This window comes from Ambystoma mexicanum, chromosome 2p (assembly GCF_040938575.1).
Source record: "Ambystoma mexicanum isolate Mex_15411 chromosome 2p, UKY_AmexF1_1, whole genome shotgun sequence".
Lineage (NCBI taxonomy): Eukaryota > Metazoa > Chordata > Amphibia > Caudata > Ambystomatidae > Ambystoma > Ambystoma mexicanum.
Window position 1 is genome coordinate 993,144,667 of NC_090923.1, and position 17,932 is coordinate 993,162,598.

Below are 17,932 nucleotides of genomic sequence, written 5' to 3' on the forward strand. Positions count from 1 at the left end.
TAAAGAGAAATAATGAGAAGGAAACTTGAATAAGGGAAAATAGCCTGAATAGGGGAAGGAAACCGGACACTCTCATAAGATTGCTTTAAAAAAACACTGGCAGGCACTTTACAGCATGAAGTTTGATGTTACGGCTTGAAAAGGTTTGCTCAAAGAGGTCCCTGGTGGATGTGTTTTGGCAGGGAGGGACAGAAAGTGGGTGGGAATGGCGACAGGGATTAGCATGGCCATGGCCAGTCAATGGGTCAGTAAATAACCAAACAATGCCTACAAGCCTTGTGTCACTGCTCATGTGCACTCATATGTATCACATTTAGATGGATTGTTGGGGTAGCAAATGTGTTGGACTTGAATGGATCGTTGGGGCTGGGAAATGTGTCTCACGTAAATGGATTGTTAGGGTAGGAAATGTATCGCAATTGGATGGATCATTGGGGCAGGGAATGTACTGCACTCTGATGGATGGGCAGTGTGTGTGTCGCACTTGGACGCATTGTTGGGTGGGAAACGTATCGCACTTGGATACATTGTTGGGGGTGGGAAACGTATTGCACTTGGATGGATTGTTGCGGCAAAAAGAGGGTTGCACTTGGATTGATTGTTTGGGGGGCAGAAAATGTTTCACACTTTAATGGATTGTTAGGAGTAGGAAATGTGTTACTCCTAACTAACTGTACAAAAACTCACCCTCAAACTCTGAACGAAAAAAAACGTACCAACCCTCAGTGACCGGTTCTCTGAACTGAAGCTGCCAACACCACATCAAAGCTCTATTGCTCTTCTCCATCTCAATCCCACTAACAGCACCCCAACCCTCCTTCCATTGCAAATCCGCCAGAGCGCTAGGAGAACACGCAAGTGGAAACAGTGCATGGTGCAAGACCCCATAACATAACAAATATTCCATTTCTGCCTTTCTTTTCTCTTATAAAATAGATTTGGCTTTTAGGTGACTCTCTAGCGACACCTAATAGCCAAAACTAAAAATGGAGGGAAGGCTGGGGCACAGGGAACATCTAGAAAATATGAGTTTGTGAGCAGGATAGTGCCTGCCTGGAGCAAACAGTGGGAGCATTCATAGCCAGATAGCCAGGTAAGGCTTAAGATTAGCTATGGTCTGTGTTTCATGATAAGAAAAGGAAATTCACACATTTGGAGGGCTTAGTGGTGCGCTTTCGGCTGTCAAATTCTGTTTGTGCCATGGGTGTTTTGGACAAGAAGCATGTGTAAAGGCTGTGAAATACAACAAAGCACCCCCCTAAGAACCACAGTGAGGTCACAAGCTCACACTGGTACTCACTGCTATGGATTTACCGGGTACATCGGGCCTCGTTACGAGTTTGGAGGTATTAGCAGTGATGGAATACCACCACTGGTAACTGTGCATTTTCCACCTGACCATGAGGGCTTCATTACGGGTTTGGAAGAAAGCTGAAAAAAGTTGAAGTAACAGAATTACCTCCAGTTATTTCAGTTCTCCTGGCATCATTCCGAGTTTGCCAGTATTCCTGTAATATTTCTGTGGAAATACTGCCAAACTCGGTAAGCTTACTGTCAGTCAGTCAGGAAGATTTACCGCTCTTTTACGAGCGGTGACATGACACTGTTAAACCCCATTTCTGGAGTCACTATGACTTCATTGAGTATTTGGCAGATTTACCAGCAACAGACTTAAATCTGCCACCTTTTGGCTTTAAAGTGGAGAATTTCCCTCCAGGACTGTGCTGGAGGATCAAGATCAATCTCAGAATTTGGCAGTGCGGAAAAACTGATGGTACTTACTTCCAGAAAAGTGGAGGTAACTGAAGTATCATCAAAAAGGTACTGCACAGCTGAACTCGTAATAAGGGCATATTTATACCTCCAGCATATGAATTGAGGCATTGGGCCTCATTAAGAGTTTCTCGATGCAGAATTGATGTGCCGGTAATTCCTCCATTTACTGGCATGTTTCTGGGGGGCCGCAAATATCTCCAGCCAAGAGCTGGAGGTAATTCTGCCACCCCACCAGCAAAAATTGCCGGAATTACTGGCACCGGTATTGCCGATCCCGGCAATACCGGCAATTCCCCCCATGGAGTCCCATGGAATGGGGAGTACCTACCTTTACCGGCAGTTGCAATCTGCCGTAATTCTGGCAGGCCAAGTGCCGATAATGGTAATTCCATTTTAGTGGTATCCCACCATCTTTACCGGCAGGATACCACTAAACATGTAATGAGGCCCCATAACCTCCAAAAAATTGGAGGCATTTCTCCAGTGGATTTACCTTCATAGGTAGGTCCTCCATTTACCAAATTAAGTCCAATGGGAGTTCAGAATGGGAACTAACCACAGCTCCTGATCAGGTGGGAATTCCAAAGTTACCAGTGATGGTAACTCTAATTTTGTGTAGAGTAATTAGTACTTCTAATAAGCAGTTGTGGTATTCCTCATTCTGAAGTCCCACAGGACTTAATTGCGAAATGAAGGCATTACCTCAAGAGGTAATTTCACCGGTGGGAATATCTCAATTCTTTTGGAGGTAAAAGCTCCAAGCATCTATTGGAGGTACCACCTACGGGTGGGTTTGCAATTAATAACCAGAAAGACTGAAAAACTCGAGGTAACTCTGGTCGCTCCAGTTTTTCAGCTACCCAAAAAATCCTAGTGGGGCCCATTATTCTGTATTCTACCATCAAAAGCCATCTTTCCACCCCACTCTGCCGGCCTCCTGTAATCATTATTAAATCTGCTCCAGCGGCTATATTGCTTTTCCCGCCTCTTTGTAGCACTGCATGGTACTATTGGAAACTCCTCCTTGGTTTCGTCTGCCTTGTCTCTTACGGTTAGCACTGTTTGTTTTTATCCGCCCCTATCTAGTCTTTGCTGGGAGGATAGGGAACAGGAGGCTGCAATGTGTCATGGGTTCAATACCCATGTTGTACCAGCTCACCAATTCACCACCTCCTCCACCCCCACCCAGGCCAATAAAACGAGTGCCCCGAGTGGGTACACAAAGTAACATCAATTATTCGAGTGCTTAGAAGCTGGAGGGTTATGACATGAAGTGCTATTTCAATAAACATGTTATTATTGTCGATTGAGTAACTAGTAACAAGCATGTTCACGTACAATTTGATAGAAGGATGGGTCTGCCAACACTAAGAGATGCACTTAACAGACAGAAGTAAAATACATCACAAGAAAAAAAAGGCTGTAAAAGAATAAATGAATACAATACCGATGCTCTTGTACTTTCTTGTTGAGCTCCTCCTTCTTTCCAAGTAATGTCCTGCGGGCAGAGAGGCATTTCTGGACCCTGCGGCGTATCCGCTGGGCCCTGCGCTTCCGTCGGTCTTCCACCTCCTTCTGCTCTTGGGCCCGCCTTCCCGCTTCCAGCAGCGAGGTCCTGTAGTGAAGCAGAGCACACATAGTAGTTCCGTGTTTGCATATATACTGATCTATGTGCTTGCACGCACCATGTACAAGGAAACACTGTAAACCTTGCACTTTTGTTTGTTTGTTTGTTTATTTATTTATTTATTTATATGCTTTATTTATTTATATGCATGCAGCACGCCGAAAGCCCACAGGCAACAGGGCGCGTCAACATAAAACATACTAAAAGATTCAGACGAGATATATTATTATGTAGTACTGGCAGGAACACAGACAGGCTTCAAAAACATACGTATACACTGCGTGATTTGTATAGTGTAGACAGACACACTGGCACACTGTTAATTATTGTATCATGTGCATAGTGTATGTGGGCAATGTAAACAAGTGCCTCGCCTTACTCTGTGGGTTGGGGATAGGTTGACCAAGGGGCCCGGATGCCACCACACGATATACGATGCAGGGGCCTGGAGCGGCGTGGTGAGGATTCCCTTGCCTGTGATTGAGAGCAGTGAGTGTGCACAGCTGTTATATTTATATCCTCGTACATCTGATTTAGAAGAGTTCAATCTCTGAGTGGGGTGCAAACCTAATATAAGGTGCCTCCTTGAAGGGCACTCGAAAATTGTACAAAAAGAGAACCTTGGCTGATCAGCCAGCGGTGTCTGCCCCACCCTCACCTGTGAGCTTGAAAGGGACTTGACATAAGGGTGGCACAGTCAAAATGACCCCTTTAAGAATGTCAATGCAGCCAGAAGAGCTGCAGAGAAATACAAGAGGACTCCCCATCTCAAAAGACCACGAGCCTCAAGACAGCAAATCCCTGGTGGTAACTCCTGAGCTCTGTTCCTGGACCAACTTCTTTGTAGACGTAGGATCTGACAATCTCAAAGGCTCCTTTCACCCATACGTTACCACAAGGCTTGGGAATGGAAAGGTAAGGTAAGAATGCTTGGTCCCTGTCAGCCCTGACAGCTGACAAACACTATCTCTGGCGTCCCGTGTGTTCTGAGATCCAAAATGGAAGCCCCTCTCTGCAGAGAGAAAGGGTTTCCGGCCACAAACACTCAGAAAACACTGCCCAGGAAGAAAATCAGTCCAATTAATGACTCAAGGCATGCACACCTGTGACCCATAGTCTTAAGACCAACAATGGAGGTGGGGTTGTGTGATTATAGGAAATACTGAGGGAAATGTTGTATATAGGTTGTGCATTTGGATGTCCTTCTATGCATGTTTGTTAATGCATTTTATGTCAGTGCCACTATGGCTTGTGACAGGGCTGTACCATTCCATGTTAGAACTCCATTGTGTCATCTGCTATGGAGTGCTAGTGCATTAGAATGTTGTTCTTTGACTGCTGTCAGTTGGACCCTGGACATTGCCTGTGTTGGGGGTCTCTCTCTACGCTGCATAAAATAAAGACAATAAAGCTGACTTGATATAATGATGGTGTTACCTGCTCTCATCATTACAATGGCGACGAGGATGGGATAAATAGAATATCGCTTTTGAAGGCGAGCTGAAACAGAGACCCCCAACTGACACGTAGCGTGGAGTGGCTGTGCTACGTTTGGCTGCAGGATCGGAGGAACCAAGCGAAGGAGGAACGGATGTCCAGGAGGCGGCCGTGCAGGTGGCTGTCTGATTTTGGTTTGATGTGCCCTGTGCCCTGTTGAAACGTATCTACTCACGGGCGCAGGCGGGCACCGACACCATCCGTTCCGAGTGGCATAAGCTGCCCAGAAATCAGACCGCATTGCAGACGGCGGTTCTGAAGGAAGGGTAAAGGAAGGTTCATTCTAGTGCTGGTTGATATCTTTTCTAGATGGACTGAGTTTAGGATTATGAGGGATGTTACCTGTCTGCGGATAATAGAATTTCTGGAAGACGTTTTTGAAAGGGAGGGTTTACCCAGAAGTATCCTCACTGATAATGGCCCACAATTTGTGGGAAAAATGTATTTAGAGTATCTTGGCAAATGTGGTATCAAACACAAAAGGACACCTTTATACTATCCCCAAGCAAATGGGATGGTTGAAAGGGTCAACAGATCCATTATGCAAGCTATTCATGGAGCGAATGTAAGTGGACTTGACAGGAAGCTAGCAGTGAGAGATAGATTGTATGCATTAAGGATGGCTCCAAGGATCGAGACAGGAATCAGTGCATTTGAATTGATGAGAGGACGGAAGGCTAATACCTGTGTAGCACCTGCCTGGTTGGGTAGGGCAAGAGAAACAGATACAGTGGTGGATGACGTGAGGAAAAGGATGGATGCCCGCAAAGATAGGTGGGTGAAGAGAGTTAATGAGAAAAATACAAAAAGGAAAACTGTGGTTGAGGTTGGGGATTTGGTGCGCATAAGAAGGGCGGTGGTCTCTAAGAAGGGGGAACCACTTTATTCAGAACCTATTAGGGTGACACAAATTTACAAAAATGCTGTGTGTGTGGAAAGTGGTCAAGTCTGGAGTTTATCTAGAATTGCAAAGGTAAAAAGATAAATCTGCAATTTTAAAATGTGTTCATGTTTTATAACACGGATGTTACAATTTCCAATGTGTTGCACCTGGTAATGTTAATTAGTAATTTGTAATAAAGAGTTTTTTTTTATTTTAGGGGAGGGAGGTGTGTTGTATGTAGGTTGTGCATTTGCATGTCCTTCTATGCATTTTTTGTTAATGCATTTTAATCAGTGCCACTATGGCTTGTGACAGGGCTGTACCATTCCATGTTAGAACTCCATTGTGTCATCTGCTATGGAGTGCTAGTGCATTAGAATGTTGTTCTTTGACTGCTGTCAGTTGGACCCTGGACATTGCCTGTGTTGGGGGTCTCTCTCTACGCTGCATAAAATAAAGACAATAAAGCTGACTTGTTATAATGATGATGTTACCTGCTTTCATCATTACAGGAAAGCCACATGGTATGGGAGTTTGGAATGAGAGGAGAGAAGGATCTTGTTGGAGGAGAGGAGAAAAGTGCTTTGGGGGTGGAGGAGAGGCAAGATACCTGGGAGACGAGAGGAGGAGGGGACATGGACAAAAATAGACACAGTAGTTTGAGAGTAGGAAAGTGAAGGGGAAGAAGATCAAAGGAAGTTGAAGGCAAAGCATATCCCAGATGTCGAGGAGAGACAGCCCAGAGGATGGGGAGAGAGCTACCCCAAAAGGTGGGAAGAGGATACCCAATGGTTTTGGGGAGAGGCAACCCAGAGGGTGGGGAGAGAGTGAATTCAGAGTATGGGGAGATAGATATCCCAGAGATTAGATGAGTAGATTGGTTGGGGAGGTAGCTACACCAGAGGTTGGGAAGTAAGATACCTCAGAAGATGGGGAGTGAGAGACAGCATAGAGTTTGGTGTGAGAAACACCCCAGGGTTTGGAGAGAGGAATACCTTGGTGGCTTTCATATGTATTGATCTGGGGTCTAGTAAAGGCAGATTGTGGAGGACATTTTTGCACTTCTCAATACTTAAGACTTTTTGAATTCCAGTGAAAATCAAAGGCCTACTCAACCATTGACCTCATCTCAGCCTATCGCCAATTGAAGCTTTATTCCCGATCTATGGGCCTAACTTGTTTCACAATACTGTTTGGTTTGCCTCAGTATTAGAGAATGCCTTTTGGTCTGGTGTCCACCACCAGCAATTTTCAAAAGGCCATTTTACACTTGTTTGGCAAGGACCCTGGAGTTGTCTGCTACCAAGATGCCATCCTAGTATTAGGATAAAATGAACCTGAGAATGATCTGAGATTAAGTAGGGTTCTATGGAATCACAAGGAAGCAGGCCTGAGCCTTAGCCTTAAATATCGTCAAGAAGACCCCTATCACGTGCCTTTTTCATGGTATTATAATTGAGGGAGTTTGACCCAGGATACCTTGTTGCAGGCCATTGTGGACATTATGCATCCTGCACCAGGAAATATCTCACGGAACTAATTAGGTTGTTGGAGTATTATTCCAAATTTGTCAAGCATTTTGCTGACACTTGGTAAGGAACACAGTCCATTTCATGTGGTATGGTGAGTGCAAGAGGGAGTTTCTTCAAGCCAAAAGAGAGAGAGATTTCAAGGGAGCCTTCACTGTCAATGTGAGACCATCCTGTATACCAATACCAGTGACACTGGTTCGGGATGTGTGTTATGCCTGATTCAGGGTGGTGAGGAGAAAATGATTGCCTTTGTCTGAGAGTGTCTCCAAAGATTGGAACTCAGGTACTCCGTGACTGAGAAGGGAGCCTTGGTGTGTTACTGGAAAACGTAGAACTTTAATACAGTCTTGTGAGGAAGGATGTTGGTAATAAGGACAGATCATAAAGACTTGCCTGTGACAAATCAACTTCCTGGGCACCAGTGTTCATGGGGCAAATATCGGTTTCTAAACAATCAATCAGCCCCAAACCTCTAGTACGCCAGAAGAGATCTGAACAGATTTGAATAACACGCTGTTAGGGAGAATTTACAGTTTTGTGCTAATTCCCTGCAACCTTAGAGACCCCCATCTCTTTTGTTGGACTTACGACTTTTGAATTTTAACCCTGGAGTGAGTGAGACCTTTTTCTTACTCTCTCATGTGTTTTGACCTGATTTGGATGTTGTGTTTTCACTGTGTTTGGAGTCTGACAAACTCCATAGGCATCTGCTTTTTGTTTGGTGACACACAGCACCTTCAGTGCAGTGTCACTGATAAATCCTTTCAATTTCTCATAAGGTTTAAATACCTTTTCTGGTGTGAAATACAGTTCCCAAGAATAGTAAAGTGAAATTGACATTACTGGCCTTTACTCTTTGTAGGTCCAAAACACACCATTTTATGTGGAGTGCTGCGGGGTTACCTAGAAGCCCCTTAGCTAAGTTTTTACGTAACATTTGGATGTTTTCCTCACTACATTAAATGGCTGGTGGCAGTGGTTTACTTTTTCCTACCATTGTGCTTTTCTACCGCAGGCGGAACCCTCAGCTGTAGTACAGTACAGCACCCATGGATGACCATTTTGTAAAAATGCCCCCTGTCCTCTTTTTTCGCCATTTTCTGTTTGTGAGGTGTCTTTCTTGGGTTTTACTGTGTTCATGGAGACAGATTTGAGCCTTTTGTCTTGCCTTTGGTGGGCTTCAGCCCTGAAGTCTGCCCCTGGCTCCAGTGTGTCTGGAAGGACAGGATGTGAGTGAGGGTCCTGAAACTCTGCTGTCCTTTGTCTCTAGGAATGCGTGAATGCAACTAGTTCTGATTGGCTGGCTGGCTGTCTGTCTGTTCAGGACAGCCACCCTGTTGTGTGATTGACAGCCTAGGCTGTCCATGAATGGAAGAAACCTGCTTAAAAGTTGGGACTACAGGCAGCGTCGACCACTGGGAGAACTAGCGACGATGAAACTGTGGATGAACTATGCAGCAACCTCCTAGACTTTTGAATTGCCCGGTGAAAACCATGCTGCTGTGCTGAACCTCCTTTTCACCTCGACAGAGAAGCTCCGGACGGAATGACTTCTCCCCTTGGGTTAGTGGGACCAACTAACCCCTGGACGAACTCCACTGGACCACCATCCCCGACTTTCTGTGCCTCTCCATTGCTTCAGAAGCCAAATGCCAGGTGTCGAGTGTCTGTAGTCGAGTGCAACATCTGCCATGGAACGAATCCGGCTAGATGCTCCAGGAGACTCCTAAGGACCCTCAAGAAGCAGGACCTCCAGATCTAGAGTCCCTGCATCAGAGTGCAGGACAGAGGGAGGGAAGAGAGTCCAACCGGTGTCCAAGATCTGCAACTGCGCTGTTTGCTAAGCTCTGAAAACACAAAGTGCCGCTGAACCGAAAAGAGCCTGTAGCTGCCGACGACCTCCCAAGTACCGTCGCAGGAGCCCTCCAGACGTCCTCCCTCTTGTCCCCACGACTGAGGCTCAGGAACAATGGTCTGCACCTCTGTAACAAGACAGAATACAACTGGACCACTCTTCTTCAAACCTGAGGTACTGTTTAGGCTTGGGGTGCTTACCTTTTTGCCTTTTAGCCGCGCTCTTCTCAGTTGGAAATTGCATTGGCTTACTTTTTAGAGTTGATTTTAACTCTCTTCTCACAGGCTTAACAGCTTGTGACCCTACACTTGATTTTTCTTAATCTCTCTAACTATGTGCAAGACTTTGATCTAAGAAGTGCATCAGATCCATAGACTGTGTCCCAAATGACTTTGGCTGTCCTGGCTCCATGAAGACTCTTCTAGTCCTTTAACTTTGATACTGCTTGTCCCTCATCGTTGGTAGCTTGTTGTATACCATTGTTGCTTGGAAAGGATTGCCTAGATTTCATTGAAAGATTTAGTTGTCCTCACATCTACTGATAAGCTTTCTAACCTTTTTCCTTTCTAACCTTTCCTTTCTACAAACCTCAGAATCTGCAAAGTTAACTAGTGTGATATACAAATGCAATTAGTGTCCTTGTGATTGCAGTCACCCCAGGGTGTAGGAAGTGTGTAAGAAGCTTATCCAAAGATTATCTACTAACGTGTTTTGACTCTGAAAAAGTATATTTAAATTGTTACGACAAACTGCCCTTTTAAAGAACTCTTATTTAAAAATGTATGTTAATTAACTAAATAACTTTTTATAACTGAAGCCTTGAGTGTAAGTGTTACTTTGCTACTTGTATGTACGGATTTTATTTGTACAGCTCTACAGCTCACATTTACACCTCTTGAGATAGGGTTAGTTGCTCAATCGCACTACCAACTTCTGTAGTACAGACCTTGTACCAAAAGGTGGGTTACCTAATACCAAGCAGATAAGTGTTGTATAGTCTCACACAGTGTGAATACATCAGTTCTTACCTAACGCATGCAAATTATAAACCTCCTTATACAATTTTGGTAACATGGACCGAATGGCAGGCTTATCTCCGAAAGGTTGGTTAGTTGCAACACAGTGAAAATGCAATTATTATCCAATGATAAAAGGGACCAGACAAGGTTGTATCAAAAAGATCTACTTTATTTTGTATCACAACAGACCATTCTAGCAACATTACGAAAAATACAACCAACTGTGTAAGGGAATGCAGAGGGCAGACAGTTTCAAAGAAGGAAAAGGGATGTCTCTGGATACTGACTTGGGATTAGTCGGTATGGTTGATATCCACAACAGTTTAGGTTACTTGGCTTCAGCACAAAGGGAGCAATATGTCTTGATATGTCTTTAGGAGCCTTCTGGGAAGGACCAGGGGGACAGAACCACAATGTATCTTGTGCTATAGGTGTTCTTAGTGCTTTACACGGTCGAGTCGGCTTCAGTGTGCTTTGCAGATTTCTGTGACAGAGTTCAAGATGGGAGTCAGCTGTGGGTATCAGGCAGCAAGAAGGTATGGCGAGCAAAGATGGACAAATTGTTGCAGGCTGGTCTACACAGCGGCTTGGGTCAGAAATCATTGTCGCAGTGCTGGTCAGAAGTTCTGAAGCACTGGTCGAGATGTCAGTGTTGCAGTCGGTTGCAGCTCGAGGAACTCCTCTGGCTTGAAAATGCTATTTAAGGCGGATGTCGGTTGATGCTCATCAAGTGATGTTCCCATCACTAAAAACCACAAACCTCTGAAGCCTGCTAACACTGCACAAGTCAGAAGCTCTAAAAAGCTTAAAGAGTATAACCTGAGTCCTTACCTCAACACCCCCGAACTAGCACCCCCTTTCGCTAATGACCCCAATATCCTAGCAGGCATCTACAAAGATGTCATCACTAAAGCTATTAATGAAATAGCACCACTCGAATGGAAAAAAGAAAAGAAATCACTACACACCAACTCTTGGTTCACTGAAGAACTGCACTCAATGCACTCCCGCAAAAGAGAAACACTAAAAAACTGGCAAACCAACCCCTGCAGCAGTGCCAAAAACAAATTTAACTTAATCTCCCACTAATACAAAACAGCCATCACCGCTGCCAAAGCCAACGCCTTCAACAAACAAATCTCTAATGCCAAATCACATTCTAAAGAAATCTTCGCCATTTTTAAAGCGTTCACCCCCCCCCAATACACCTGATGAAATAATCAAAGATGAAGCTCGGTGGGCTAGTATCCAAGCTGCCATGCTACACAAAATTGACCTTCTCCAAAAGAAAATCAAAGACAATTGCAAAGCATTACCTCAACAGACAGGAACCAAGCCTACCAACTCCACACCCGCCTCGTCTAAGCCCACCATACCTGACTTCTCCTTCAGGGACATCACTGAACCAGAAGTTATCAACTTACTAAAAAAGTCACAAATCCTCCCCTTGTACAGGCGATATATGCCCGCCCAAGCTCATCAAAGACTGCGCAGACTGCTTTGCGCCATCTTTACGGCCTTCATCAATGCGTCCTTTAAATCAGGTATTATCCCAGCTAGCCTCAAAGAGATCTGGGTCCGCCCCCTCCTAAAAAAACCTACCCTCGACCCCCTTCAACCCAACAACTACAGACCAATAACTACAGTGCCATTCCTCCTGAAATTATTGAACAAAGCTGCATACTGCCAAATCCAACACTTTCTGGAAACCCACTCCATCCTATGGACCAGGCAATCAGGCTTCCAGAAAGGACATGGCACCGAAACGGCCCTGGTGGATCTAAAGAGTCAGATCACCCAAATCATGGATAAGGGCAAGCCAGCCCTATTGCTCCTCCTAGATCTCTCAGCCTCATTCGATCTGGTTGATCACAAGACCCTAACCTCACACATCACACACTCAGCCAATTTCTCTAAAGAATCAGCTCTCTGGATCACCTTCTTCCTTGAGGGAAGAGCCATGAAAATCTTCTCGGACAGTGCTAACGCCACACCCACTACAATCCATTGCGGGTTCCCTCAAGGATCCTGCACTGCACCCACACTTTACAACTTGTTCACTTAGCCTCTCTTTGACAAACTCGACTCACATGGTATCACATACACGAACTATGCGGACGACACACAAGTACTACCTCTCTCATGATCATACCACAAAGACGCCAAGGCACTCCACATGATCTACTCCATCATCTAGGCTTGGATAGCAGTTACTGGCCTCTGCCTTAATGGAGTCAAGACTGAGATTATGATACTAGGTCAACAGAGCACCCTAGACAAACTGGATAAACTGTATGCCAACTTCTCCATTGAAAACTCCATCATCCCAGTATCCATAGCTGTCAAGACACTAGGAGTATAGCTAGACTCCTCACTATCAATGACCAGACAAGTCAGCGCAATCACTTCCTCATCTGCGCATACCACCAAACTTATAAATGCTCTCAAAACCTAACTGCCTTTCAATAGCCAGAGCAACCATTGGAGCCAAACTGGACTATTGCAATTAGCAGACTACAAGTCACACAGAACAATGCTCTCTGGGACGCTCTTAGCATCCCAAGAAGAGAACATATCTCCCAGGCCAGACACTCAGCCCAATGGCTCCCGGTCAAAGAGCGGATCACACTCAAAATCCTCACCCTCACACACAAATGCCTCTCTCTTTCCGCCCGTCCTACCTATCAGAGATCTCCAAACCCTCCTCCTCACGTCCCACCAGCACGCAATACACCAACTTCTCCATATCCCACACATCAAAAAAGCCAAAGCCTGTGGCCTAAGCTTCCCCTACATTGCTGCCAAGTCCTGGAACGCTCTACCTGCAGACATTAAAGCGGAGAACTTACTCACTCCCGATTTTTCATAGGAAACTTAAGAACTCCTTCCTTGCACAATAATATGTGACACTCGCTAACCTATGTAAATATACTGCACTTTTGTACAAATATCATACCTGCTCCTGTAAATTATGTATCACTTGTGTATATGCAACTAAGATATGTCTGTAACAAGTGTCAAGATGCCCCCGGGCTGACGTGCGCTCTACAAATCCAAATAAATAAATAAATAAATAAACAAATAAATAAATAAATAAATAAGGCACTTCTCTCAGCTTCTTCAATGGGCTGGTGTCGACCTTTAAGGCGGATGGCCCAAAGCTGTGGAGTGTGTGACAGGGAGCTGCTTTGTCCTTGGTTTCGGGTTCAGATACCTTCTGGCACTTCCAACCTAGGAAGCTTGATGCAGAGCCTAGCAGGGCATGCTGTGTGCTGGCAGTGTACCAGTTCTGGAGCGGCTAGAGGGTCCTCTGAATTCACTATCTCCCTCTATTCCCTGGGAGATGTTTAGGGGAGGGATTTTGCTTCTCTCTTAGTAGGTCCTGGCCTTCCTTCACTGGCGGAAGATGTAAGGCAGACTGCACCTTCAGCCAGGGTCTAATGATGAGTTCTTCTTGCTACTCCTTGCAAAGTCTTCAGATGATATGCCAAAGGAGGGGGTCAGCCATCTTTTAAAGCCAAATGGGTCACAGTGATTAGTGTAGGCTAAGCCTACCTTAATGAACCAATCCTGGGGTCCCCACCAAAAATTTCCTGTACGCATTAGGTCATAACCAGAGTGCTTTGCAACAGGAAAGGTAAAGGGGTGAAAACATGTGATACTAAGTCCCACCCATCTTTCTGTCTGTTGTTTATCAAATAGTCTTTCTAGTTAATGGATCTCTCTGTGGTTCCTGTTTAAAGTGGCAGGTCTTCCTTGAATTTGGGGTGAGACCAGACTCTCTGTTTTCTGCAAAACATATCCTCGTACCTGATTAATGGGGTCTCCTTACCAGGTAGGCTTACTGTAAACACACAGCCCCAGAAATGAGAATTCACTGTCAATGACACTGAGGATGGGGCTGGCTTCAGGTTGACACATTTACATATCAAAGGTTGTTGTGGTTTCCTGTCTTCTTTATTAACCTCTGCAGCCAGGCCCCGTGGGGGCCTGTTTGAAGTACACTATGTTAGTATGGTAATATCTTCCACCAGCTGCAGGGCTGAACAAAAGAGCAGGGCGGATACATGGAACCTTTGTTAGTTAATCAGGTCAGCCATGGCAGGGGGAAGCTTGGACCTCCCCCGTCCTGGAGAGGACATGGTGTACTCCTTTCTGACATATCCCAACTAAATATGACAGGGCAGTGTGGAGAATGTCTGTGTCCTGGCCACCTGGATGACAGATCCCCAGGGACTAGTAAATGAGACACCTTCAGGTTTCTCAGAGTCCCCAGAGGCAGAGCAAGCTTCAGTTGAGATATAGCACACACTTGCCAGTGCTGCAGATTACAAAACAACGTTCACTTAGTTTTGCCATGAAACATATGGGTATGCCCACGCAATACTGCACAGTGATAAGCACTACCCAATAACCTATTACAGAACAGCACCCGAACCAGTTGAAGTGGGACTAATGCCTTTCTTGCAGTCGGTTGCTGCGGGTGCGTTAGTGGTCAGTACTCTGAAATCCTGGTTCTAGTTTCATCTGTTGCTGTAACAGTACACAATGCAGTAACAGTCCTATTGCTGAAAGCCTAAACACTACATTTGTCTGCTTCCTGAGTTATGAAATATGAACTGATGTTGTTGAATTCTGCGAATGTAACTTTAAGTCCATATCCAGTCCTGAATCCTATTTCACTGTTGCCATGCCTGGCAGAACTGGAAGCCACTGATTATTTCACTGTAACTGCTACCTTTACAACTATCCACAAGGATCTTTATGATTGTCTACTCCAGAATGCAAATCTTAACTCTTTCGTAAACAATTCTTCTTTGAGAAAGTAATGGGGGGAGTTGACACCTGGGTATGCTGTTTGTTCATTATATGAGGTAATTGAAAGTCCACAGATCACTGATGTATATTGTGCCCAAATTGCTGACCTGATTATATTCAGCAGGGCATGCATTCTATCCCATGGTAATACAGTTAAATTCATGACTAAAGGCACTTATGGCGAGAGAGTTTCTCACTGCTGCAGGTACACTCATTAAAAATACCTAAACGCAGATGCACTTCTACACTGAACTGGTGGTTGTGAAATGCCCCACAAGATGACTTCACTAAAGGGAATGCCCTCACTGATAAAGCAGTGAGGGAGGAACTCTTTCCCCTTGTTCCCCAACTGTGAACATTTTCTCCCAAAGCCAGGATCAACCACCTCCCTACACTACCTTAGATGAACTTGTTAGGGTACAGGACATTGGTCCAGATACTAAAAAGAACACCTGAAACAAAGCAGAGTGCAGAGTCATCATAGAGTAAAGTTGTGTCTGATACACCTAGATAGTGGATTGGATTCACTATGGTTTAGTGAGGTGAACATGGCTCAATAGGCTGTTAAAATAGAACTGAGAGGTGCTTGAAGGCACACAAGGGAAATTAGAAACTAGCCCTAGTGGAGGAGGTGGACTGTTACGATTTGCCAAAGGGGCTCATGGGGAGAGGCTTCAAGGCAGTATAGGATTGCTTACTATTTGGGGTTGTTCCTGGGAGCAAGCAAATACACTTACGGATAAATGCCCTCAAGCTACTAAGAGCTCTCTTATTTGGTCCCCAACGGGAAAGAGAGGCTCTTTCTAAGGCTGCACCAAACTCACAAAAAGGTGAGGCAATTGTGGCTCAAAAACTTTGTCAAGAAACCCCATAGATCAATGTTCACCCCAAGTAGGAAATTGGATTGTCAAAACCTACACAGAGAACAATCCCAATCTCTTGTTGTTTAACTCATCTATATTTCACATGCATACCTTTGGGGGAAATAGTATCCATAGGCCTGTTGCCATTTTCACATGTTATCTGCATATTGCTTCAATGTACTTGCTTTCTTTCTCCCAAAAATGAATTTTTAAAAGATTATGGGCCTCATTACGACCCTGGCGGTAGGGGGTTAACAGGGCCAGTAGAACTGCAGGCCCCTTTAACCCCCTACCGCCTCATTACGAGGTCCGCTCGTGGGACCCACTAAGGACGCCTGGTAAAACCAGGCGTCCTTAGTGGGTCCCACGAGCAGACCAGGATGCTAACAACGGACCCGTCATTAACAGGCCCGTTGTTAGCAACATCCCCATTCCCATTGAGCCCTATGGGATTGAAATGGAATGGGGATGTACCGGGTCCGCGTTCCTTGAATGGGGAAATACTGGGCCCTTCAAGGATGGAATGGCCCGGTATTTCCCCATTCAGGGAAACCCAGACCCGGTGCCCAGAATGGGGGTAGCCATGCCGCAGAAAGCGGCATGGTTACCTCCAGGGTCGTAATGAGGCCCTATGTCGCTCTACAGGAACTCAAGTTGTGGTACTCATCCCGGAGCAAAGGGACATGTCCAGAAATATGGACAAAGAGTTAGGCCCAGCACCCTTATTTTTGCCATTGTAGAAATGTTACACTTTCCAAATGGTGCTGCACGAGCAGCAATATCAGTGGCAGAGCAGAAGGCATGCTATGGATCAAGGGCCAGAATAAAGAGCGACTTTGAAGTTCGTGTTTGGGGTGCAATCAATACTGTAGCATCAGCATAGTCGGTGTATACAAACCAAATACATAAGGATGAATTAAGACAAGATGACATTAATAGCGCATGCTCAATTCTCAAAAATAGACGCAAGCATGGGAGAGCTGGACATAATTGAGGATTCATATAGAACAAAGGGGTGATAACAAGTCTCATACTTAATGTCAATTCTCTAGGTTGGCAGTTTGAGTGAAAGGTAGCATTTGCAAAAATCCACTATTACCTGAAGAGCAACTGCACTCCATACATCAACACATTGCTCATCAGTCGTGCCCAGAGGCGCTGCATGAAGTTTTAGGAGTGCTGTCTACACTTTGGATTTGACAGGACCTGTCAAAGTTTTCCAGCTGGCATTGCGAAATCAAGACTGCACAGTGTTCCCTCTAACCGTTTGGGCCTATCAGAAAAGTCTGAACTCCTACTTACTGCACCGTAGATGGTACGATGACTAGCTGCAGATGGAATTGTTTGATTCCCAATTATTTCACTACATCGTAAGGGCTCTCGAGGTGAACCATGATGAGTGGATCAAAACTCAACTGACTCTGTAGCCAATGGAAATGCAGCAGCATCAGTGGAATGGAACAAGATTATTGCATACAATAGCATTATCCACCCCACTGAAGAATTGGCACAAGATGTGAACTTTGTGATTGTGAACCAGACAGAGAGACATGAAATGTATGGACATGTAGAATAATTAAAAGTCCAGGTACATCTTCGATATGTGATTCAATTTGACTTGTCATCTTTAGTGCCACAAGTTATTAGAGTTGCGAATAGAGGTGCAAAAGTCTGAGGACATTAAAAAGCAAGGTATGCTTTGAAAGTGACATTTGAAACTGAGAGGAATTTCTAAATTGGTGCATAGACTATTCACCCTATTCACTCTCTGCATCCCATAACATATATTGTGCTACATCATCCAGACATTACTGTGAATTAATTAATATATGCAGGTGATTTGTAACAGTGAAAGTAATTGCCTTTTTCCTCATTGTGGTGCTGCTGCTGAAGAAGACACGATTAGACATAAGAAAGCTATGCACCAACTGTTGTCTATCTAATAGATTGTATTGAAATAACACCATGGGACAGAGTCAGGGATATGACACTGTCAAGAGGGGATGGGGACCCCTCTCAATCTCGTGCAGTAGGCCTTTCAGGGTATTTGCCAGATCACATC

The 17,932-nt window shown here is 44.8% G+C and overlaps 1 protein-coding gene across 1 annotated transcript in view; it reads right to left on the reverse strand.

Annotated features, from left to right (window-relative positions):
- TSGA10IP (testis specific 10 interacting protein) overlaps window positions 1-17,932 on the reverse strand; it is a 333,990-nt gene that overhangs the window by 149,578 nt on the left and 166,480 nt on the right. Inside the window, exon 5 of the mRNA XM_069643063.1 lies at window positions 3,224-3,391. Within this exon, the coding sequence (XP_069499164.1) occupies window positions 3,224-3,391 (168 nt within the window). The remainder of the gene's footprint in view (window positions 1-3,223; window positions 3,392-17,932) is intronic.